The sequence below is a fragment of the Elgaria multicarinata genome, chromosome 2, assembly GCF_023053635.1.
Source record: "Elgaria multicarinata webbii isolate HBS135686 ecotype San Diego chromosome 2, rElgMul1.1.pri, whole genome shotgun sequence".
NCBI lineage: Eukaryota > Metazoa > Chordata > Lepidosauria > Squamata > Anguidae > Elgaria > Elgaria multicarinata.
The window spans coordinates 28,982,285-29,007,591 of NC_086172.1; the positions used below are offsets into that span (position 1 = coordinate 28,982,285).

At 39.2% G+C, this 25,307-nt stretch overlaps 1 protein-coding gene across 1 annotated transcript in view; it reads left to right on the plus strand.

Moving 5' to 3' along the window:
* The window catches only part of STK17B (serine/threonine kinase 17b), a 32,529-nt gene extending 15,628 nt beyond the window's left edge, over positions 1–16,901 (plus strand). The window contains exons 3-8 of the mRNA XM_063116232.1: positions 1,548–1,760; positions 5,700–5,844; positions 9,396–9,522; positions 11,220–11,268; positions 12,919–13,098; positions 14,500–16,901. Coding sequence (XP_062972302.1) covers positions 1,548–1,760; positions 5,700–5,844; positions 9,396–9,522; positions 11,220–11,268; positions 12,919–13,098; positions 14,500–14,773 — 988 coding nt within the window. The 3' untranslated portion in view covers positions 14,774–16,901. The remainder of the gene's footprint in view (positions 1–1,547; positions 1,761–5,699; positions 5,845–9,395; positions 9,523–11,219; positions 11,269–12,918; positions 13,099–14,499) is intronic.
* Positions 16,902–25,307: the final 8,406 nt, after the last annotated feature.

Genomic DNA, 25,307 nt, shown 5'->3' on the forward strand with positions numbered 1-25,307 from the left:
ACCGCCACCAGCATCTCTTTGAGGACCCAAACCTAAGCTCTCAAGAAGCTCCATGCCTTGCTGGGCGGAGAAAACCCTATGATTTTCCCCGTTGTATGAGAAACGCAGGAAAATCGGATATCCCCATGCATAAAGTATTTTCTTCTTTTTCAATTCCTCCGTTATGATCTTGACACTGCGTCTCCATTCCAAAGTCTGTTGGCACAGATCATTAAAGACCTGCACTGATGCTCCTTGGAACTTCAGCTCACCCAATGCTCTTAATTCTTTCATCAATTGCTCTTTCTTGTGATAGCTTAAAAATTTCACCAAAACATCTCTGGGGGGTGCACCACTTCTGAAACCCCCTACCCTGTGAGCACGCTCCACATCTTCTTCAGCTAATTGCAGGGTTGGGACTAGTTCTTTAAACCAGCTTAGAATATTCTTCCTGAGGTCCTCCCCTTTCTTCTCCACCATATAACGAACGCGAACGTTTACTCTTCGTGCGTTATCTTCCATAACAATCAGTCTCTTATCTAGATCTTTAAATTTCACCTCTTGATCATTTTGAGTCTTCTTAATTTCTTTAACTTGATTTTTCACTTGATCAACCTCTGTCTTCAAAAAGCCTAGTTGATTGTCTCTTATAGCCATTTCTGCAGCCAGCTTATCCACCCTCTTATTATTTTTGTCAATTTCCGTTTCAATTTTCATAAATAGTTCAGCTTTAAGACTTCTCAACATAGCTGAAATTTGATCCACCATTTCCTCTTGCCCTGCTGGCTCTACGCCAGCTCCGGCAGCCATCTTCAACTCCTTTGTCGTTATTACAGATTCTTCTTGTTTTTCTTCCGTCTCCAGCTCTGGATCAACAACTCTTTGAGGTCTTTTAATGGTATTGTTGGACGCGTATTGAACCCAGCGTGGCTTCACCACCGGGGCAGTTTTTTTGGGTGGCATAGGCTTGTAAATACTGCTGTTGCTAATTAGTTTCGCTTTCAAATCCAACAAACAGCGAGCTCAGAAGGGTTTTACTGCCGTGCTTAACGAGATTTATTACTTGCTACCGAAAAGGTGGCTATCAATCAATCTCTCCTGACGATGGCTCTGCAATTAAAATTCCTTTCAAGATAAGCTCTCCGTCTGGGAGATTCCTTATACAGCCGCTCTTAACAGTTCAAGGAGGGGCTACTTCTCCACTAGCCACCTTCCTTCCACTTCAAATACACTCGTTAAGCAGCAAAATACTTTAATCTTTTAAATCCCATTCTGTAGCTCAAAGTTTCCCATTCAATCTTCACCGTTCTTCACTATTTCCAGCCCAGATAATTAGATGATAAGGCTTAAAAACCTACCGGTCCATCGGCAGTTCTTTTTTTTCCCTTATTGCTCCATTGGCACGCTGGCTCCTCCCCACAAGTAATACACTTATTCCTGTTTACAGTTAAGCCAAAGCCATGATGTTCACGTTATTTTGAAATATTTCAATTTGGGGGGTGGGTATTTGTAATCTGTCTGTTTGGCTGGTGTGCTACCTCACAAATACTCCTTTTCTGCTTTTACAGAGGAAAATTTGCAGTGGTGAGAAAGTGCATTGCAAAATTAACAGGTCAGGAATATGCAGCTAAGTTTCTGAAGAAGAGGAGAAGAGGTCAAGATTGCAAAGCAGAGATTCTACATGAAATTGCTGTACTAGAATTAACAAAACTAAGTCCCCGCGTAGTAAATCTCCATGAAGTTTATGAAACAACGAATGAAATCATCTTAGTATTGGAATAGTAAGTATGCATTACATCACCTTCAGTGTGTTTGATAGATCTATTAATATATTCATTGTCTGCATCGGTTGACTGAACATAACCAGAAAGGCAACGTTAGAGAGTATGTACACTCTGCTTCCTATTGTGTTTGGCTTTTGTAGGTTTTGAATCTTCTTTGTTGGAATGGCCTACCCTTCTATCTGTGACACTATTATCCTTAATCTATGGAATGTTGTCTGTTGTATGCATGGCAAATCTCTGTCTCTTTAAATGTTGTTTATTGGTAACTTAAATACAGTAGATCTACAATGCATAGTAGTTCTATATAATGATGGCATTGAAGAACAAAGCATATGAGTTAGACTAGCTGCCTCTTAGCTAGGTGATTCTTTAATTAGCCTGTTTTCTCTTTGGTTGTCCTGTTTGGCTGGAATAGATTAAAGATGTCAGATGGCTTGTACTGGTTTGGAATGTTTGAATTATTGTTTTGGCTGTCACAGAAATAGTTGTGAATTACCCCAAGCAAGTTTCTTCCTGAGCCATTTTTCTCATCATTCCAGGTAGTTAAACTGCTGTAAGAAGATAGCATAACGCCCTTTAAAAGTGAGCGTTTTTATGTGATTAGGGATACTCGAAGTTCCTGAATCACATTCTTGGCTTACACAGGCAAAGAATCCCATACCCCCTTTCTCTCCAATTCACTCTCCTAGATCATACACATTATTATATATTGCAAAGGATATCTACACTCTGGGCATTTTAGCATAGCTAAACGTTGATATTTATATAAGTCTTGCAAATTATTTGGGGTGGACATCTGTCACTTTTTCTGCTTGCCAAAGCTGTTGTGGCTGCCTTCTCTTGCTGCCGCCTGGTATCTGCACTCACAGCTCAGTTCCAAGTACAGTCTCAGGATTATGGAGACATTTGAGCATTTGAACTTGAGCCAGTGTGGTGTAGTGGCTAAAGTGTCGGACTGGGAGTCGGGAGATCCGATTCTTGTCCCCACTCAGCCATGGAAACCCACTGGGTGACTTTCGGCCAGTCACAGACTCTCAGACCAACCTACCTCACAGGGTTGTTGTTGTGAGGATAAAATGGGGAGGAGGAGGATTATGTACACCACTTGGGTTCCTTGGAGGAAAAAAGGCAGGATATAAATGCAACAAACAAACAAACAAACAAATAAATAATGTTTGCCACCTTGCGTTCCTTGGAAGAAAAAGGTGGGATATAAATTAAATAAATAAATAAATAACCCTTCCTCAACCTCGTGTCCTCCAGATGTTTTGCATGAACACCCCATCATTCCTGACCATTGACCATCCTGTCTCTGGCTGATGGGAGTTGAAGTTCAAAATATCTGGAGAGCACCAGGTTGGGGAAGGCTTTTCTAATTCATGTTTCTTTATTTTGAATACAATGATAGTTCAACTTCTATAACTTTCATATTGAGAGTAATTTTTCAGATGAAAGTGTCTGTCTTAAATAAAGACTGCTTTTTTTAAAAAGAAGTTATCAAACTGTTATCCACACACCTTCTTAATGTCAGCTTGACCAGTTGTATGATAATGTCACATTCTTGCTATTCAGTTGTTCTATGTTGGCACTTCTGAATGTTTCTACTTAACTGTAATTTCCATCTTTGCAGCCCTTAAAAAGTTCATTATTAACTCATTTCAGATTGGTCTGAGATAAATATGTTGCTGAAACATTTAACATATTGTTCTTGCATGCTATTGCTATTTTTAAAAAGCAAAAAAAAAAGTCATAGTCTTGCATTGTAAATATAAAGGAGATGTTGTTGTGTAAAACAAGCAGTGATTCCTTTTAATTTACCAGTCTGTAAAAGGATCACTGTAACAAGGCGTCAGCAGGAAAAGAGGGACAGCAGAAAAACATGGCAGCTTATTTTCACTATATGTGCAGAGTCTTAATATGCTAGAATGTTTGAGTGGACACTCTTGCTGGATTGCTCTATGCCACAGAGGTAAACTTATTGAATCACTATCAATAATAATAATAATTAATAATAAATTTATTACCTTCCTCTCCCTCTGGGTTGAGGTGGGGAACAACATTAAATACAATATAAATCAAATGCATAAAACTAATTAAAAGAGCATATAAAACCAATACAATATTAAAATAACAATCAGAAAATCTTAAAATTCTTAGGTTTAAAATTCATCTGGGTAGGACTGCTGGCTGCTGTATATAATTTTGGGTTATATGGCTTGATTCCCTTGAGTTTTGTGGAAATGTAGCTCCTCTGGAAGACCACTGTAATTCATAGACCTTTCACTGCTTGTAGCCATAGCCATCTGAAAGGCCACTGCCCTGGATTGCTATGTAGGTAGGGCTGTTAGGTGAGGCTTTGTGAACTCTCTGTCCAAAGTCCTTTGGGAGAAGTAGCACCTCCTGTGCCAAACATCGGACCTCTCCGTCTCTTTGTCAATCTGAGCAAGTATTCGTGCATACTTGCAAGAATTTGGCAACTGTTTCTGTAGATCTGGGTTGGGGATTGCTGTGGAAATAGAGTTTGAGCCACTAGTGGCCCCTGTTGGGAATTACTTTTACTGCAGGCCCAGTTTAAAGACTCCACCAATCACACAAAATAGAGTAAAACACCTTACTCCAGAGGCTTGTAACTGGAAACGGAATAAGGGAAAGAGTTTCAGGCAGACTCCAGGTACTGGACTTGCACCTATGCAAGAGCAGCCTAGTTTTTACTTTTTGACCATGGAGAGACCCTTGTCTCTTTTTCTAAACATGGCTTGGTTTTGTGAGAGCCTTTCCTAACCTGGTGCCCTGCAGATGTTTTTAACCTCAATTCCCATCAGCCCCAGCCAACATCCTTTCCCATGTTTTGGAACATGTAATCACCCACTCCGAGACAAGGTTCTGCAGTTAGTAAAGACATTGCAAAAACACCGTGTGTGTGTGTCTGTAAGCACTTGGGTGTGTGCATGGAAATCTTGGGATGCAATGGAAGAAATTTTGTCAGTGCAGGGTCTGTGGTTCTGGCATTCCTTTTGTTTTCATCTTGATTCCAAAAATGTGTGTGTGAAATATAACTAAATATGATTGCTTCAGGGAAAATATGTGAACAGAGTGCCAAAATGAAAATACATTCCAGAAAATAGAAAGGGCTACATTTTTAGCATTTCTTGAAAGGTTGCGGTGAATGAACAGCTTGTAGTAGTTGACTCTGTTTTTAGATTCTTAGGTGAAAAGCGGTCCATGACAAAGTGTTCTGAGTCTCAAAGAAGTATAGGGAATGTTCCTAGAAAACTATGTCAATGTTGGGTAACATCTACTGCTTTCTGGAATGCTGCTTGTTGATCATTATCCTCATTGGTTTGGAAGACCTCTTAGTTATTTTTGAAATAAAATATCCATTTCCTTTGCCGTCAGTAACATGCTGTGCTGAGATTTCAGTTTCTTCTAAAATCTATTTGTTTTCTGGTATCTGTTGATGTTCTAGAAAGGGATGCCATTTAACTGACCTCATAAATATGAAGCTTGCATATGATTTTGCATCTGTCACTTCTTCTACATCAGTTCCTCACTGCTTCATTTTGCATTTTGAAATAAATTGCGCCTTTTGGAGGGATAGAAAAAAACAAACTTGAGTGATTGTTTCATGTTTCCCCCCATCTTTACTGTTATGTACGTGTGAATATAACAAACTGTTTGAAGCTATAGGGCAGCTTTCCCCAACCTGGTGTCCCCCCAGATGTGTTGGGCTGCAACTCCCAGACATGCTGGCTGGCAATGCTGGGGGTTGCAGTCTAACACATCTGGATGAGACCAGATTGGATTAGGCTGCTATAAGGCAATAGATCTGAGATTTGCTTCGTAGCACAGATTGATCAATATGTCTAGGCCACAGGCTTTCCTGATTGAGGATAAAATGCTTAAAATTGAATATGTGTGTATATATTATGTTTTCAGTGCTGCTGGAGGAGAGATCTTTGATTTATGTCTCCCTGAAGTAGAAGAAACTGTAGATGAAACTGATATTATTAGGCTTATACGACAAATACTTGAAGGCGTTTGTCATCTGCATGAGAACAACATTGTACATCTTGATTTAAAGGTAATGTTACAGATGAGAATTAAATGCTGTTTCTGTTTCTACTCTTTAAAAACTATGAGGATTAAGCAGCTCTATAAAAGGAGAGAATTGGCATTGTTGCTGAAATGCTTAATATCTAGTAGGGTATTATTTATTATTTTTATCCTAGATAAAATTAGTACAGACATTTAAAGAGTATTCATAATTATAAACAGTCTTGCAGCAACATTACATTGGATATCAGTGTGACTGTTTGCACGAAGTGGGGCTGTGCGGGGCAGGGTGCAGCCGGCATTTTGAATATGCAACCCCTGCCTGGGGTTTGTGTTGTGCGAACCTGGCAAACATGGGTTATGCAAGGGTTAAACAATCCTTGCATAATCCATTATCTGTTTTAGGGGTCGACAACATTTTATAATTGGGGTCCACAAATTCTGGTAAGGTTTGTAATCCGTTCTTTTCAGTTAGCCAAGTCCATGTTGATACTGCTAGAATGTTAGATGCAATTTCAAAGAAAATATCAGCTTTATCAGACTGAATATATACGTAATCATATCTCAAGCTTTATCTAGGTTAATGAACCTAGGTTTTACAATTTTTAATATTTGTGATCTATTTGAAGTTGTGTATGAACATGTTTTTCTTTTTAATTTTTAAGGCCTGTCTTTTTCATTTTTAATTAAAGGCTCAAATATTGTACCTTTATGTTTTCTAGTACAAAATCCAAAATGTGGGGGAAACAGGACTTTTCACCAGTAAAATACTTATTGTAATTTTCTATTGAAGAAATTTTAATTGAAAAAGTAGAAAGAATGGAGTCCTGGGGCACCTTTTAAGACTAACCTTCTTTTGTGGCATGCGTTTTTATACGCTAAATTTTACTTCTCAAATGCAACTTTAGAACACTGAAATTCTCTGTTTTAAATAAAGAACTTGGAAAAGCGGATAGTATGGGTGTCATTTTTATTTGTGTTTCATGATGAAACCAAATTTTTGCCATGCAGGTACCAAAAAGGTCTTTTTAAAACGAAAGAGTAAAGATCTGCCTTTAAAAGGGAGCAGGGAGCTGTATTCCAATTAAAATACTTCAGTTCCAACTGTTACTATTTAAAACTTGATACCGCTACACTTTCTTTAAAGATTGCAACCCTATGCAAATTTACATAGCAATGACTTAGTGGGAGTTACAGTACTTCTCAGTAAGCATGCAGGCTGTAAAACACATCTAACATTTGCATAACAAAGGCTTTTCTGCCAACTCTAATGCAATCTAATGAATAGTTAACATTTCAAATGCTTGCTCTATCTTTCTCAAATTCTAAACACTAGTTTGAGCTAGGAGCTCCATCAAAGAAAGGGAGAGTTATGCAGCCCAGCCCAGTGTTATTCCCTCCCTTTTCTACATGCTTTTTCTGTCATTTTGTCCCTTTCTTTGATTTTAGCCTGGTATCTTTGCTAGCTCCAAGTAGGAAAGATAGGCACATACTGCAAGGCTCCTTCAGACAACCCAATTTAGAATGTATGCTAATCATGCAAATAATAGTAAATGATAAAGCAGGGAAGGGGATATTCCCGCAAACAGGTCTCATATGGTCTACCGGGGGGGGGGGGGTTCCCCACCCTGTCTGCCCCAGAGGGAAAAACACTTAGCTCTGATCAAAAGCTAATCAGAAATAAGTTCTTTTCCCTGCTTAGCATTGAAAAAGGCTAAAGCTCTCATCTCCCAATCAAAGAGTTCTTCTCAAAGAGAACTTTCCTCTGTGGGGTAGAGGGTATGGCACCAGGGAAGGAAGCTGATGATTCAGTCCTACTTACTTCTGAGTCTTGTTCTGCTTACTTCTGAATAGTCATGCAGATATGCAGAGGCATGTCCTACTTACTTGTGAGTAGCCATGGTGCTTATGCTTGGTTCTGAGTAGACAAGTGCCCTGCTATAAATTGGTAACAATGGAATTAGGGAGGGTTGAGTTTTAGTTTTTTGCTCCATCCACTTTTGCCTTTCAACTCTCTCACCACTGGTATGTAGCCCTTGAGACCTTTTCCAAATGGAATCTGTATCTTGGAGTGGAAAAGGTCCCCCAACCCTGTGTTAGAGCCTACCCGAGCCTTATCTTTATGATGATGATGATGATGATGATGATTAATTTATATAGCACCATCAATGTACATGGTGCTGTACAGAGTAAAACAGTAAATAGCGAGACCCTGCCGCATAGGCTTACATTCTTGATTTATATGGTCCATTTTCATGCAACTGAATGATTTGTTGTTGAATAATGCAACTCTTTTTCAACTAGTGTTAATCCCTCTGGTAGCAAGGTTGGTATTTCACAGCTTGCTGATAGTGGTAAATGAACAGGAATGCTTTGAATTAATTTCAGTTTATATATAATAATAAATTTATTTATTACCCGCCTCTCCCTTTGGATAGAGGTGGGGAACAACATTAGTACAGAATCAATACATCTTAAAAATTCTTGATTTTACATTGATCTGGATAGGCCTGCCGGAAAAGGCTAGTTTTTAAAGCTGCCTTAAAATCACACACAGAGTTAATTTTACGAATCTCCTCCGGCAGGCCATTCCACAATCATTCCACAATGAGTTTATCAACTCATTCCCTCAGATACTAGGAGAAGGGGAAGTCCCCAGAGTTGTGGGGTGGGTGGGGGTGGAATTGCCATGGCACCCATGATCATGTTTGTGGATTCCTGTACATTACAACTGTCTGGCTCTATCCTTTGCCTAAAAATGACAGACAGTATAGACCTACATGTCTCCCCCCCTCCGGTGCCCCAGATTGGTGTACTTTCTATCTCTTTTTGTTGTTCTTCATTGGGCATGAGTTATAAGGCAAAGATAAACAATGTTTAGGGGCTGTATAACTCAGTGTTTAACTCAACAACAAACCATGTATTACCCACGAAACAACACAGAGATCCAGGTTTGCACACCACAGTCTACAACCTGTGAAGGAGCAGATCATGACTTGTGCAATAAAAGCATTCTCTCCCAGCATAGTGGACGACAATCCATCAGTTTTTTTAAACAGGTGGGTTGTTATGTGCAAGCCAGGTCATACGTAAGCCACATTTCTCCTCCTTCTCACCAATACCTTTTAAGCCCATGCTGAAGGGAAACAAGCAGCAAACCACTTCCCCTCAACCTAGTTCTTAACTAAGGTGGATGAGAGGTTTTGTCTGCATGCTGCTGCCAATGTTTGCTAGCTGCATGAAGGTAGCATGTATATACAACTATTGGTCCCCACTAGCTTTGAGGGGTTCCCCTTCCCCCTGGGGGTAGGGATAGACTTTTTTAACACAGGATTTTCCTGCATACTTTGAGGGTCTTTCCCGCCTGATGGGCTCCTTTTCAGCCTTGTAGCTCCCTTTATTTTGGTGCCCAATGCCTTTCCGTATGGGACACGTGCTGTTATAATAGGAGAGTGATGTTCATAGAATAATGGCTGTATTCTCCGGCCATCCATGTTGATAATATGCTGATTCCAAGAGATAAATAATATCTTTTAATATTGCTATAAAAATAAAGCTACTTTTGTTTCTTCATTATAGCCCCAGAATATTTTGTTGAGTACTATATGTCCCCTTGGTGATATAAAAATTGTTGATTTTGGTTTGTCTCGGAAGATTGGCAACTGCATTGAACTACGGGAAATTATTGGAACCCCTGAATATCAAGGTAAGTCACTTTGTGCACCTGTACTTTGACTCGTCACATGCATTTCCACCTACGGTATGAGTAATCAAAATCAAGCCTGGCACGGTACCAGTTAGGCTCATTGGGAGGAGATCCCTTTGCTATCTTGTTTGTAAGAGAGAGAGCACAGCCTTTCTCTTCAGTTCTTTTTCAACTGCTGGTAGCACTGGTCAGGAAACAGAGATACTCCTCAATTAGAGAAGTAAGACTTTAAAGAATTACATGTAGATGGATCTCTAGATATGTTGAGATCATTTTGCATTTTTAAAATCATTTCATTAAATATATACCTGGTCTTTCTATTAGTGGGCATAAGGTGGTTAATAACACCAACATTGTCTGGGAGCCCATGGAATGTTCTGTGAGGACCTGACGCTGCAGGTCTGCTGGAGCTAGGCAGGTCTGGACGAGAGCAGAAACTTATATAAGAGCTCCATGTAGAAGTGTGGATATAACTATAATAAATAGAAAACATTTGAAAATATCAAAATTGCGCAAAATAACTACATCAGATGCATACATATTATGATAAAGAATCTGACTATGACAACTGTCAAAATAATTTGATAGAAAAACAGATGATTGGCTATTCCATCTGCTGTTGTGTCAAATGACCAGAGCAGCTATAACAAATAGAGGGCTGACTTTTACCCCCTCTTTCTGCTAGGTTACACATTTACTCTTACTAGTTGACACTTCAGTATCAGTAATGTAAGAGACGTCATGCTGAACACAAAAGTTCATGGCCTTTAACCAGTAGAGTTCACATTGACCTAGTTTGCCTGCTCAAAGTAGCTCACCATGGTTTGTTTAAGCTATGGACTGCAGCAAGTGCTGGGCGGGAATTGCATATTCAATGCCAGACCACAGCTTGTTGTGTCGTGCGAACCTGAGAATCGTGGGTTATGGGAGGGTTAAACAACCCTCCCATAACCCACAGTCTTTAGTTTGCATGACCGAACAAACCATGACTGGGAAAAGAGGCGGCAGTATGGAGGCAACAAAGGGAGGAGTCAAAGCATTGGCCAGAGTACGGATGAATGTGTTAGCAGTAAACGCACAGAGAAAATGTGGGCCAAAGGACCAGTTTATATGCATCCTCCTGGTGTAGTGACACTCTCTAAGGTAACATATAGGACAGATTCTCAGGCTTACACACACACACAGAGTGCGTTGTGTCTGTTATGATCTGCTGCAGCAAAGAAATGGCTAGATTGTGCAAGTTCACTTCTTTGCATCTAAATTAGACATAATCAATGACTGTATAACAGCCATGCATTTTATGCATTTTAACAGCATTAAAATGCATTTTAACAGCATTTAACAACGTTAAGTTTGTTTTTAATGGACCCCAGGATTGTTGTTTTTAAACGGATACTGTTGTTTTTATACTGTATTCATGTTTTTTTAATTTTTGTATACTTTTACTGTTTACTATTTTTAATTGTTGTAAACCGCCCAGAGAGCTTCGGCTGTGGGGCGGTATATAAATGTAATTAACTAAATAAATAAACTAATCCTTAGATATTGAATAGGAACTTCTCTTTCTTCAGCCTATAAACGTGTCTTCTAAAATGATGTTGCAAATCCAGAATAAGGTCATTGTCATGAATATACAAAATGTGTTTGCTAGTGTCATTTTAATTCTGTACTTAATAGTACTCTATTTCTTCCCCTAGCACCAGAAGTCTTAAATTATGATCCTATTACTACAGCAACAGATATATGGTAAGATCACTTCTTATGATGTTAAAATAACTTGAGAAACCTTAATGCACTATAGTTTCAGCTTTAAAGCTTATTACAGAAATCTGCTTTTCACATAAAGCCTTTGTTGGTACTGCCTTTGATATTTGTGGCCTTGGAGAACAAGTTTACAATCATGTGCTAAAGAGAGGTAAATGGGCTGTTGGTAGAGAAGGATATGAAAAGGAGTGAAGGTTAATAGTGAACCAAGGGCAGACAAATGTAGTGAACTAAGGGCAGAGTCCTTTCTCTTTCAGGATGTATACGGATTTAGGACAGGGTTCCACATAGTCTTTAATTGCAGTTTTAAATTGTGATCCTATTACTACAGCAACAGATATATGGTAAGCTCACTTTTTATGATGTTAAAATAACTTTAAAAATGTTAAGGCACTCTGACCTTAATCCTACCCCAACCTGGTGTCCTCCAAATACTTTGTGCTACAACTCCCAGAATTCCTGACCATTGGCCGTGCTGGCTGTGGCTGGTGGGAGTTGTTGTCCAAAACATCTGGAGAGCACTAGGTTGGGGGAAGGCTGAAATAAACTTTGCGGTGGTGTTCGTTTTTGTTTTCATGATTTTCCAGTATTTGCCAGGAATAGAATGCCATTGCCGACATTTACTTGAATTCTCCATGCAATGAAAATATGTTTCTGTTTCATTTTCAGATAAACTTGTTACCACTACTGCTAATGCTGTACTAACTTTTCTAGTCTGAATTCTGAACCCTGTGCTTACCCCATGCCTCAGCTCCCTTTTAAAATAGTCTTGAAAATCTGTGTATCTATGAACTTCATGTGCAGCCTGCTCTAGAGCTCTTAATGTGCACGGAGTGGAGCTCTCGGTAAGCACAGGTGTCCAGGTTCAGTTGCATGGGCCTAAACAAAGCTTTGCATTACATGGGTAACTCTAATCACTTGTAGTAGATTGCATTTGATATCTAGGACAGCTCCAGAAGTGCAATAAAATGTGTACAAAAAATAAAAAAGTGCAATAAAATGTGTCTCCATTCAGTATGCCTCTGTATACAAGTGGGAATATTGTAATGGATTCATGTCCAGATATGTGCTTCCCAGAGGCATCTAGTTGGCCACGGTGGAAACAGAATGCTGGATAGGTCCGATCAAGCATGGCTGCTGTATGGGCATTGTAAGCAATAAACCTCTGGACAAATACCAAATAAAAGGTACTTGTATTTGGATCTCCTGCAGAATTTGATTGTGGCCTTAGCCTGGGCACGTGCCTGCCAGGATTTTTAACAGTCCTTATGTAGAGATTATTGCTTTGTTAACAAGCAAGTCGGTTGCCATATCCTCTTGGTAAATATTTTGACTAACACTTACTACAATGAATTGATGAGGCAAATGTTCTTCTTTATACCTTCCTGTGAAGAAAATACCAGTAAAAACAGTTTTAATGCTTGAAGAGGAAAGCTTATTTTACTATTTTATGCCAGCAATCCGACTACATGAACTATCTAGTATATCTGAAATTGCTCTCTACAAAATCTGAACAAAACAAAATTGTTGAAAAGTGAAAGAAAAATTGCTTTGGCATCTGTGATTACAAACAAGAAATATTTTAGTCCTTGTTGTATGCATTTGGAAAAAGTATAATTTTTTTAATTTCAGGAGTGTAGGTGTAATCTCGTATATGCTGCTTACACATGAATCTCCGTTTCTGGGAGCAGATAGACAAGAAACATACCTCAATATTTCTCAAGTAAATGTGGATTATTCAGAAGAAACTTTTGCTTCAGTTTCACCTTTGGCCAGAGACTTCATTCAAAAGCTGCTTATTAAAAATCCTGAGTAAGTAGGTGGTTTGAGGGGGAAGAAAACTTAAATGGGAAATGAAATCTGAAATTGGATTGAATCTTTGTGTACGTCTTCTGTTCCTGGTTTTATAACCCCAAACCACAGAAAGAAGAATATGACTCTGCATTTGATATGACTCTGAGACCATGAACCAGGGTTTTTTCTGAGGATGGGGTGCAGAACATGTGGCCCTCCAGATGTTGAACCACAGCTGTCATCAGCTCTAGCCAGCACAGCCAGCCAGTGGTGAGAATTGTAGTCCAACATCTGGAAGGCCACATGTTCTCCATCTCTGCTCTAAGGAGTGAAGGTGAACAGCTGTATAATTGGCCCTGTGGCACCATGGGCCCTTTTAGCATGCTGCAAAGCCTTTCACCCTATCTCAGCAATCCTAAATGTCTTGCACATGTAGAATCTCCCTTCAAGCAGTGAAGAGTGGTGATAGTTTTATGCTGCCTTTTTATTACATCCCTAATCCTGGTTAGTTTGCATGTATGAGTGTCCAAATGCACAGGAGAATCTGTGACTGGAGTCCCCAACCTTTTTGGACCCATGGGTAGTTACATTTGGGAATTTTAGAAACTGCTGTGGGCACTACCACAAAATGGCCCCAACGGAGGATGTGGCTGGTTACATAATGGTTGCCATGGGCGTCTGGCTAGTCAAAAGAGGTCGGAGGAAAGAGAAATAGTGAGGCTAGAGGAAGGGAGAAATAGGAAGGCAAAGGGGTAAAGGGAAGAGAAATAATGAGACTAGGAATGGAGAGAAACAGCAAGAACAAGGGATATGGGAGAGAAGCAAGGCTAGGGGCTATGAAGGGAGAGAAAGAAAGGCTAGGAATGGGGATGGGAGAGAACTAGCAAGACTTCAGGCTGGGAATGGAGAGAGAAAAAGAGAGAGCACAGAGAAAATGTGGAGGATGGAAGAAGATTGAGTGGTGTCAAGAAACAACTCTTCCCTTCTCCTGTCTTCTGTTCAGCAGCAGGTTCAGGAATAGGAAGGAGAACCTGGCACCCTGATGTTTATCAAGTGTTTGAAATTAAAAATATTTTTTTTGAAGAGGACAGGGAAAGGAGAACTTTGTGGGCACCATTTGAGGTTCCCATTGGCGCCACTTAGGGACTCCTGATCTTTAGTGTAAGAAAGGGAGGCAGAATGAGAAGGGAAGGCTTTTTCATCTTGCCTTCCTTGCCTCCTCCATTCACTCTCTTCTAAGAGACACTTGCTAATTGCCTGAAACGTGTGTTAACTTTTGTAACCCGCCCAGAGAGCTTCAGCTATGAAACCAATAGAGTCATACAAAACCAAATGTTAGTGAACCCTTTAATGGCTCAACTGTAATGTTCAAATATGTTCCATAACTTAAACATATACTTCTTGGTTTTTATTTTTAAGAGAGCGACCAACAGCAGAGGCCTGTCTAACTCACTCTTGGCTTCAGCAAGGAGATTTCTTGTTGTTCTATAGCCCCGAAGAAAGCCCCAGTTCTTCTCCAATACATGATCATATGAATAAGTGCACAGAAGAGAGAAATAATAATAGGCCCATGTGCAACGAGCGAGAAGATAAAGAAAATATTCCAGAAGACAGCAGTACAGTCTCCAAGCGATTTCGCTTTGATGATTCTTTGCAATACCCCCAAGAATTTGCGACGGACTTTGTATGTTAACAAATGCACTCCTTCAGATTATTTTGAACTGAATTTAGGATGCTAATCTACTCCTGTGGTACATGCTTTGAGATTACGGCTTGTCCACTACTGCATTGTGGTTGTCCTGGAAATGCACTTTCAGTTGATCTTGTTTTGGCCCTTCTTTGTGCTGCCGTTGCTGGCAATGGGTTTGACTCCTAGGAAATTGGGAGTCTTGGCACCTGAAGTGGCTTGCCTTTGGAGAGGCAAACAGGTAACTGGTATTTGCACTTTTGACATTTAAGTTGAAAATGTGGCTTTTTGTGTGTTTATTAATAAAGTAGGCAAACTGGGAAGAGGAAAGTTTTGAATGTTACCAAGCAAAGCCTTGATAGACACACGATAACCATGTTCTAAGCCAAAGAGTGATCTAATGATACATATGCATTTGTATTGTAACTAAAACTTACATGAACTTGGCAAAGCAGAGAAATGAGCCCTTTTGTTCGTCTAGGAGTACAGTCTCATGCTGTCATCTTCTGTTGAACGATTCAGATCAGTGACTTATTAGTATATAGCTGTACTACAATGAAGCCTTTCGAGCCGGTGTTTCCACTTGGAATGTTTGCTGGGGCTCAAGTGCTTGGATTGGCTTGCTGACTGGCAGCCTAGTCTTTTGCATGTTTACTCAGAAGTGAGCCTCAGTGGGACTTTTTATAACCTAAGGGTGGATAGGATTGCAGTCTTAGATCATTTTCATGCATGGCACTTCAATCAGTGTTTGCATTTTCCAGGTCTGTAATGCAAATGTAATATCTGCATTGGCTAGAATGCGCATTTAATTTTAAAACCTTCCACTTTCTGTGCGCACAAATAACATGGAAGAGTCTCAAAGATGCTTCTAGAGTAATGTGTGAAAATGTCTTTAGCTACTTTCTTACAAAGTGTTGTGGTATCAGTCTCTTTTACCAAACTGACAGGAGAATCTGTGTAATGCTATGTACTACTTAAGGACAGGTTAAATCCTGTAGGGCATAAGTTTGAAGGCTCTTATTCATATCAACAATTCTAGTTTGATTGAATGAGATCTTCCAAGAAAGTGTAGAGTGTCAAATGTAGTGTGTGTGTGTGTGTGTGTGTGTGTGTGTGTGTATTTTCTCCCAATGAAGTTGACTTCATCAAATTATTTCCCCAAATTACAAATATTTTTGTCCTCCTATGTATCAATTGAATCTGTTGATCTTATCCAACAAATATCCGGTAGTACTAATAGGAGTGTAACAGCATAATCCTGTACCTGTTTACTCTGAAATAAGTCCCACTATCATCTGTGGGGCTTACGCTGAGGTAAATTTGTATCGGATTGCAGCCTAAAGCCATGTATTGTATGTGCAGCTAATATTCATCAGCACAGGTGAAGTGAAGAAAACTACAGAAGAGAGAATCAGTGCTTTGCAGCATTAAAACAGCTAATTATTTCCAAACTTAGTAAGTGCCCAGTCCTGAGGTGTACCACACCAGTGCTTACCATAGGGTTTGCCATCTTTTTGCCAACAAAATCTCAGAAGCAGTGATGTGAGTCTGGCACGGCAGGCAAAAGTGCTGAGGTATACATTTAGGATCAAGATGGTGCAGATTCAAGCCCACATTCAGAAATTAAGTGCAGAATTTCAGTACTGAAAGCAATAATTGCTTGAATTTTTTGGGAAGGGAGTGAGTAAAAAATCACTGCATCCTAATTTGATCATTAACAGTGTTAATTTCAGACAATTTAAAAAACAGGATCATATTGCATAAATACATTTTTAATATGGAAGAAAGAATAAAAGTGAAACAGCATGCCACAATAATGGTTATACCAGCACTTTATAAAACAGAATATGCTAGAATAAATATGTTTCGATTGTGGTATTTTTCTATTTAAAAAAAAAGTTTACATTTCTTACTCCTTTCTTCTTTTTACAGCTTATTCAAATTTTTAAGAAGTCTTAGTCAATAGAGTTTTTCAGATTTTATGAAAGTTTGTATATGTATGTAAATTCAGGGTATCACTTGAATCTGACAATTCTTAATTTTGTTTGAATATCTCTAATTTTGTAAGTTTTCTTATTTGTTTATGCATATGTTTGTATATAATTTAATTGGAATTATAATTGTTCTTTGACTTCTTCGTTTGTGTTCAATATTAATGGGCCTTTTAAGCGGCTATAAATGGTTACTGACAGTATATTATTAGTAGCCCAAATGTCTAGTCTCATTAAGATAGCTACCATTGTGCCATATCCTGCCTTAATAGCAGTGCTATAACACATTACCAGTGCTGGAGGAAAAAGAATACTCAAAGGAACACTGCCAACAATTAAGAACTTCTCACATAAATATAATGTATCCGCAGACAACTTCCTTAGCAACAGTGCACAGAAAATAGGATTTGGAATAATGAAGTAAACACCTTGCAGTTGCAGGCAACACGATTTTTCCCGACTCACACTTGGCTAGAGCTGGCCAGAAGCTGCATTACCACCAACAGTCTTCCCACAAGCTACTTGCAGAAGAAAAAGTGTGTGCATAAATTCCTTGGAGATGTTCCCCACTTTAATTGGATAAGAAACAGAAGCTGTAGCACTTAGGCACAATCTTTTCGCTATCTGGAGTGGGATGAGTAGCAACTTGTACGAGGTGCCCCTGTATCCTATAAATAGCATCAATCACAGTGCTGTACCCAATCCTGCACACAATTCACACATCCTAGTCATCAAGGGCTAGAGCACCCTGCGTGTTTGTTAAATCATGGCCACATTGTGACCCAGAGACCTAGTCAAAGGAGGTTGCCCCCATCCAAGTATCATCCATTCTGTGGGAAGGATATACGTAAGCAATAAACTTAATTGTTCAGATCATGTCATAATTGAATGACAGTATTCACCAAGGTATGAAAACTAATAATGGGCAAACTGACCCTGTCATAGTTCACTGAGTTGCAAATCTCATCTGGACTAAATGTCTGTCACAAGATTTAATATTATCTTCAAATGTTTGAATCAGCAAAGTACATATTGGAAAAGTGACATGCATAATGACATTTTCCAATCCTATACATCACAGCATCATGTATTACAACATATTTTTCTCTGGATGTTATCACATGGGTTTTGTTTACAATAGTAGATTGAAATGGAGCCATGGGAGTAAGCAGTGTCTGCAGAGGCAAAGCATCAACACACACACGCACACATGCAGCAATACAGTCCCATGTCTCACAAGCTTAAAATATGCAAGTTCAGCAAAACAACACATGATTAAACCTTGCTTTTCCAGTATCCCTGTTTCACCTAGCATCCAGATCTAAAGTTTTACTTACCCCAAAAAGTTTTTCTATCTGATACCTGAAAGAAGCGTCTGCCACAGATGTCTACTAGGTGGAACAGAAATGACTAACCCTCCATGTAAAAGAATAGTTGGACAAAGGGTGAATACAAATCTACATGGCTGTTTCTTCAATTGCGGTGTGTTGGTTATACCTTCAGGCCCAAACATTGGCAAAGAGTAACTACAGGTTTAAAAGAAATTCATTCTGCATGCATGTGCATTGCAAATGGTGCTTTTTTCTTTCCTTTGGAAAGGAAAGTTACAGCAGCTAACCTCTGAGCATGGACAAAAGATGGCAGAGTTTGGCAGCTTTGTCATGCAGAATGCACAGGTGCAAAAATATAATTTCACTCTCAATCTCCGTATGAAATAGAAAAACATCAAAGTTTGTCAGACCAAAGTCAGGGTTCATTATACATTTGAGAATTATGAACCACCTGCATTTGACTTTTGAACTGGCAAATTTTGAAATTGGTGGCATCACTAGCTAAAACAGGTACATACTCATTTGTTTTTAAAACAGCCCATAACATTTGTTTTAAAAGATTTCTGCTGAACTTTTGTTGAGTTGACCAGTGGTTAATATTTCATATCACATGTTCTAGGTATTTAAATCCAGGTATTTAAATCTCATTGCCTTACAAAGACAGCATCTCAACCAATAACAGGGGAAATTATATACTGTCCTTCCAAGAAATGTTTTATGCTATATCACTGACAAAACAGACAAAAGCATGTGGATGAAACCTTCTAAAGGTCAATGCTCTCTTGACAAAAACTCTCATGCTATCTGTTAAAAAGTTATCATAAATATGCTGAATCTTGAACATGTACCAAGGAACAAGTTGGATGCCTTTGAGCACTGACAACTCTAACTGCATCAAAAGTTAATTTACAGTGCAATCTTATACATGTCTAATCTGAAGTAAACCACATTGGATTCAATAGGGCTTTTCCCAGGTAAGTGGGTATTGGGTTGCAGCATCAGTTTTTTTTAAAATGTCACTGAGAAAAAATGAGCCCTAAAAAATACCCAAATGAATATAAATTAATATAAAGACCTATCAATGTTCTGGTTCTGTTTTTTTGTTTAATAACGGTAACTGAACTTTGATCCTGAAGAAAAGGTTTGGCATCCATCTGGGTGATCTTAAACCAGTAGTTAAAATATGGGAAGACACTCCAATTTCAATTGGCAGAATCCCAGTTTTTGAAAAATGAACAACTTCAGTACTTTTTAGGGCACCTGGGATGATTATTTTGAAGATTTTTCATGTCTCAAACATTTCACCCCATCTTGAAATCAACCAACAAGGGAAGATCAATTCCCCTTCCTCTGAACAGCTGGATTTTCATCTTCCCTCCCCAGCGTCTCATCCGAGCCTGTACAAGGCCTAATAATTTGTACAGCACCTAGTTTTGAATTAGGATTAGGGTAATAATAGTAACAACAACAACATCTTCATCTACATCTTGTCTAATCCTCGAAGGCAGCATCTCTCCTCAGCTGGCAGAACAGCTCCATTTGCCTCCCTTCCCCCTGGAAGTTACAGTTCTACTTCCAAGACTTGCAGCATGTTTAGTATTTCCACAATTCTGAATGGAAAGAAGTTTGGAATAACTGAAACAAACATGAATTGTGTGCGATGTAACGAGCCTAGTAAATCACAGCATGCATGCAAAATGGAAGCAATCTAATTAGCAACGAAGGTCCCACGCAGCTTGAAATTGATATAATTAATCTGGGCAAATAAGAATTGTGAGTGCAACTTAGTTTAGGTTTGATTAATAGTCCGTTTGACATGTCTTGTATTTCCTCAATGCCAAGTGAAGAAGGTATTTTGAACACGACGTACTATTTTAGACTATTGAAAGCGTGGAGGTTCCTCAGCACAGCAAATGAATTTGAGAGCCTTTTGTGACCTGGATGACAATAAAAGCTGAAAAGGTGCAAAAGCCTGATAGAAATATTTGTGAGTAGAAATTCACAGCTACGGCACAGCTCAAATGGTCAAAAATTCTTTTGACATCGATGGACATTTGACCTGGTTGAGAAAAAATATGCATGACTGAATTCTTGTGTAGAAAGAACAATGTTCCCATGTATTTACTTTGGCATTACAGCAGCCTTCAGTTTTCTTAGAAGTGCTTGGATGTTTTATATTTATGGCACGTCAGGCTCTTCCAGAAAGTGCATTCGCTGCATGCAGAGAAGTATATTGAGAAAACTGGGTTTCTTCTTGTAACATCACTCTAAAGGGCAGGTGGCTGTACATGTAATAAATATGTAATTCCTCTGAGCTGATTTTCGGGAAGGTGTAGTAACAATAATTCCATTTTTGCAAATAGGTAACTGATCATGCAAACAACTTTTTTTTACTCTTGGTGATCATGAATTTATGCCTTTGGAGAGCAGCTCTAACAATAAAGAAAAACGACCAGTAGAGTGCTGGAAGCCTGCAAAGTCCTGAACTCAGATATACTACTGGCAAAAATGGCTACAGTGGGTAGCACAGATTTCCACAGATATTAATTTGCTTTCCTTTATCCATTCAGGAGTTTACATGTTTCATTGCCTCTTAGACATTTCTTTTCATATCAGCTGAGGATTTTCAGCTTAGCATCTAACTCTCAGAAATGTTATACTGGATAACTTCTAATTTGTATACTTCATGCCTGTTCTGGTTCTATTATATCATTTTTGAGATGAGAATTGTCAGTAGTTTTGGTGTATCAGTCTCTATCATAGATAGAGGCATATATCTTCGATTTACACACACTGCATTTGAGTACTTTCTTTTCCTTAGGCCGAGGGTGAGCTATCCGTGGCCCTCCAGGTCTTTTAGCCTACAACTCCCATCCATCCTAGTCAGCACAGCCAATGTCTTTTTATTTTATTACATTTTTATACTGCCCATCAACAGAGCTCTCTGGGCAGTGCACAATTAGAAACATAAAGTACAACCAGTATAGTTAAATCTAAAACGTTTGAAGTTAAAATGACAATATAAAACCAGCTAAGTTAAAATCTAGGGAAAGCCTGTTTGGTGAAGGATGATGGGAAATGTAGGGCAAAAGATCTCCAGGGCCATAATTTGCCCATCCCTACCTTTGACCCTCAAACTGGGGTGGACTCCCTGCGGATAAGTAGAACTAGAATTTGAACATCCGGCAGGAAGGGAACAGATCTGCAAGGCAAATGCTGAGCAGAGATGCTGTGCCCAAGGATTATACAAGATGAAGATGTTGTCCTAATTCGAAACTAGTGACTGTATGAATTTATTAGGCATTGTACAAGCTTGCCATGACAACGCTAGAGACAGTTGATCAAAACTGATCTTCCTTTGTCAGTAGATTTCAGAAGGGGTGTGTGAAAGATGTCCTCTGGACTCTTCTAATCCCAGTTTTTAGATCAATGCCCCTGTACACAGGTCCTTGTGTTGTCCCTCAACCAGGGATTTAAGGGCCCGTTACCCCGGCGTGTTAATAGCCAATCAAACACATGAGGCTGGAGAATACACTTAATCCATTTACTTCCGATACTGCAGTATGGAGGTGCTCTCCAGTTCCACAAAATGGAGGCACACAGAACAAGGGAATCTCACAGTATGTATAGGCCCTGACTACAAGAGGGTGTTAGTCTCTTTCTAACCTTTCTATTGGTCAATTCTGGATTAGCAAGTTAAGTTACATTCAATTTTAAAGTTAAAGTGCAGAATCTCAATGAGTCATAGGTTACATTCGATGCTCTATTGGTTGAAAGTTTCCCCCCTTGTCTGCTAGGACATGATGTCCACCATTAAGGAATGCAAATCTGGCATGCAGCCACCTGTAGCCACCCTTTGGCAGAGAAGCCATCTTTAACCCTTGGCACATGACATTCATCAGAGAGATGAAATCTCTCCCTGGGTCTACACTTGTAGGCAACGGTGCACAGTACCGTTGTGTGGACTTTATACTGTTAGTTTTACCCTACCCTGTGCCTGCTTACCCTACCCTGTGCCTGTTGGCATTCTCTTCCCCTCCTTATTGTTTTACTATGATTTTATTAGATTGTAAGCCTATGCGGCAGGGCCTTGCTATTTACTGTTTTACTCTGTACAGCACCATGTACATTGATGGTGCTATATAAATAAATAATAATAATAATAACAGGGCCGGGCAAAGCTGGCAATAGGCCCAGGCCAGAGGGGAAATGTAGGCCCCATTTCAATCTGTTCATTAAGCATTTTTAATAAGTTCTAAATACATAAGAACTAGAACGATTTATAAAAAAAGGTAATGGCAAGCACTTTTATTCAAGATGCATATAAGACATCACTTCTAATAAATCTTTACCAAAGGGTTCCCCTTTCCCCCTACCGGGGGACTCGGAGTAGGCCCCCTCAAAATCGTAGGCCCATGCCAACTGGCCCCACTGCCCCCCACTCTGCCCAGCCCTGACGGTGCATTATGCAAATTCACAAAGGGATGCTTGCACTTGCAGATCAGTTGTTTGGTGCTGAGTTGGGGGTAGGAAATTAGGTCCAGTGGGTAAACCTTTTGATGAAAGACTATCTGAATAATTTTGCGCGAAGCTGTGCCCTCCCAGCCCTCTTCAAAACTTATTTTTAAGGAAAATCTTGAAAAATGTTAGGACCATCTTTATCTGCCTTTCTAGCTTCTAGCCTTGCTCTTCCGCTTCCCTCTTTAGCTCTCTTTTGACTAGCTAGGCCTCCATGGCAGCCATTTTGTGACTAGCCACATCTAGCTTTGTGGAGGCACCCAGAGCAGTTTCTCACATTCCCAAATGTGCCCACGGGTCCAAAACATTTCAGGTTGTTACCTGCAAGCAACCCAGGAAGCAAACCCATTGCTCATGGTTAAGAACCCCTAGTTAAATCATAGTGGAGTGTTTGCATGCAACAACAACCCATGATTCAACAGCTGATACTCAACCTGTATTTTTGGTTGTCATTACATATGAACTGTGCCAGACTGTGGTACAAGCCAAGCCAACCATAGCTTAGGGCTTCATATTATGAGGGGCATCTAAATATGTTGTAGATAGCTGGAAGGCATATTATAATTGAAATAGCTTTGTCTTAAGTAAGTTGGAAAGTCTGATATGACTTAGAGCAGAATGGCCTTACAGCAGAATGGCCTTGTACAGAGAAAGCATGGCAACACACCATTCAGTATTGGAAGCAATAAATGTAGGGTAGAGCCAGTTTAAAAGAAGTTCCAATCAACTTTATTAATGCTTTTACACACATTTTCAGAGAAGGCTGTCTAAGACTGTTAAATCACAAGCACCCTCTAACACTAGGTGTGTGAGTGCAAGTAAGCAAAGGCGTGATCTTTGCTTCCTCTCTGGAGAGATCACAGGATGCTTGTTGCAGAGAAAGGAAGAGGAGGGAGCAGGAAATGAGAATTGACCAAGCTACATGACATTCTCTATAACACCCTAGTGTCTGGAAGAATGCAGAGTTATTCCTATTATCCAACAAAATATTTTTTTTCATATAAAAACCACCATTAAAATTCTGAGTTGTGACTTCTCCCATCCCAATACACACCGAATCCAATCATTTAATTAAACAATGTAATTTTTATATAGCAGAGAGGCTTAATATCAATTTCTGACCAAACCATGCACATTGTGATACAAGTGTGAAGTTTGGTATGGTGGAATTTATTACCATGTAGATTAAAATTAGATATAGGGACAGCTCAGGAAATCATCATAACAACCGTCATCTTGGAAAATGGCACCCAAAATTCAGTTTTCTCACAATAATGCTGTTATTTTTTTCCTCACAGAAAAGATGTCTCAGTACAAAATTAAAAAGCATAAAATTTGCTACCAAAAAGAAAAGCTCCTTATTAATCTTTTCTAGGAGCAACGCTTGTCGAGATAGTAAGGTTTTATTCCTAGTCATTTGCCTGAGAAGTCAACAAGACGCACGATCTCACCCTCATTTCAATCCTGCAGTTTGTGTTGCAAGCCTGAAACTTCCAGAGGTCATATTTTACATGTTTTTGAACAAGAATATGTTCTGAGGCATCAATGGGGGGGGGGGAGGGAGTTAGTGAAAATAATTAGAAAATTATTCTCAAGTATAATATGATTTAGTCTTCCTATTTTTAACTTTTCTTTTTTGTTTCAGGTTAGATCACAACGAAGAAGTTTACAATGGAAAAAAAGTGCCAACAGGTTATTTTCACAAAGTACTTCCACATCAGGCCCACAACCTGACTGAAGTGAAATGGATTGGACAAAATGCACATTTTCCCAAGAAGATCGTTCCGATGATCTTCAGTGTCCTGCTAATTCCAAAAGAAAAAGGTGCTGGTGTCAAAACAGTTGCTGAAAAGCTAATTTCATCCAATGAACTAGGAACTTTACTCCGTAATATTACATTCACAAGATTAAACTCTGGAGCAGGAACAGAAACTACACTAAGAAAACACTCTATCAAGAGACATAAAAAACAGCAACTAAAATATAATGAGAGAGAACTAAAATGGGCAATAAAGCTCTGATTAATGGGTTAGATGTGCAAATGCAACAAAAAAGTGAAAACCTTAACCTAACACAATATAAATGCAAACAAGGAAATTAAGGAAAAAGGTTAAAAAATACAGTTTTATAAATTAAATTATAATATTAAAAAAACATACACAGAGCATTCTATCATACATACAATAATACAATCAAACAATCAAACTACTAGACAGAAAATGCTCAGTGGAGTTTTTCCCTTTGGCCAGACATGTTTCGACTCAGGGTCGTCTTCTTCAATGGCCAGTGTGCCGAAGTGATTGGTACCAAGGGCTATTTTTTCTCAGGACTGACTTAGAAGTTCCAAATAGTGAAAAGAATAAAAGTAATCAGATGTCACTTCCCACGGTCTAATTCCAAATATTCAAAAGACGCCCATAAGAGGTACTCCAAACAACCACTGCTCAAGCACGATAATGCCGGTATTTTACTTGAGATCAATCTCAAGTAAAAAAGCAGCCTCTTATGGAAATTTCATATTATTTTCACTAACCCTACCCCACCCCAATTGATGCCACAATACATATGTGTGTTCAAAAAGGTGTAAAATGTTCTCTGGAAGTTTCAGGCTTGCAACACAAAATGCAAGAGTGAAATGAGGGTGAGATCGTGCATCTTGTTGACCAGGGCTGGTGCCAGACTATTTTGCGCCCTAGGCAG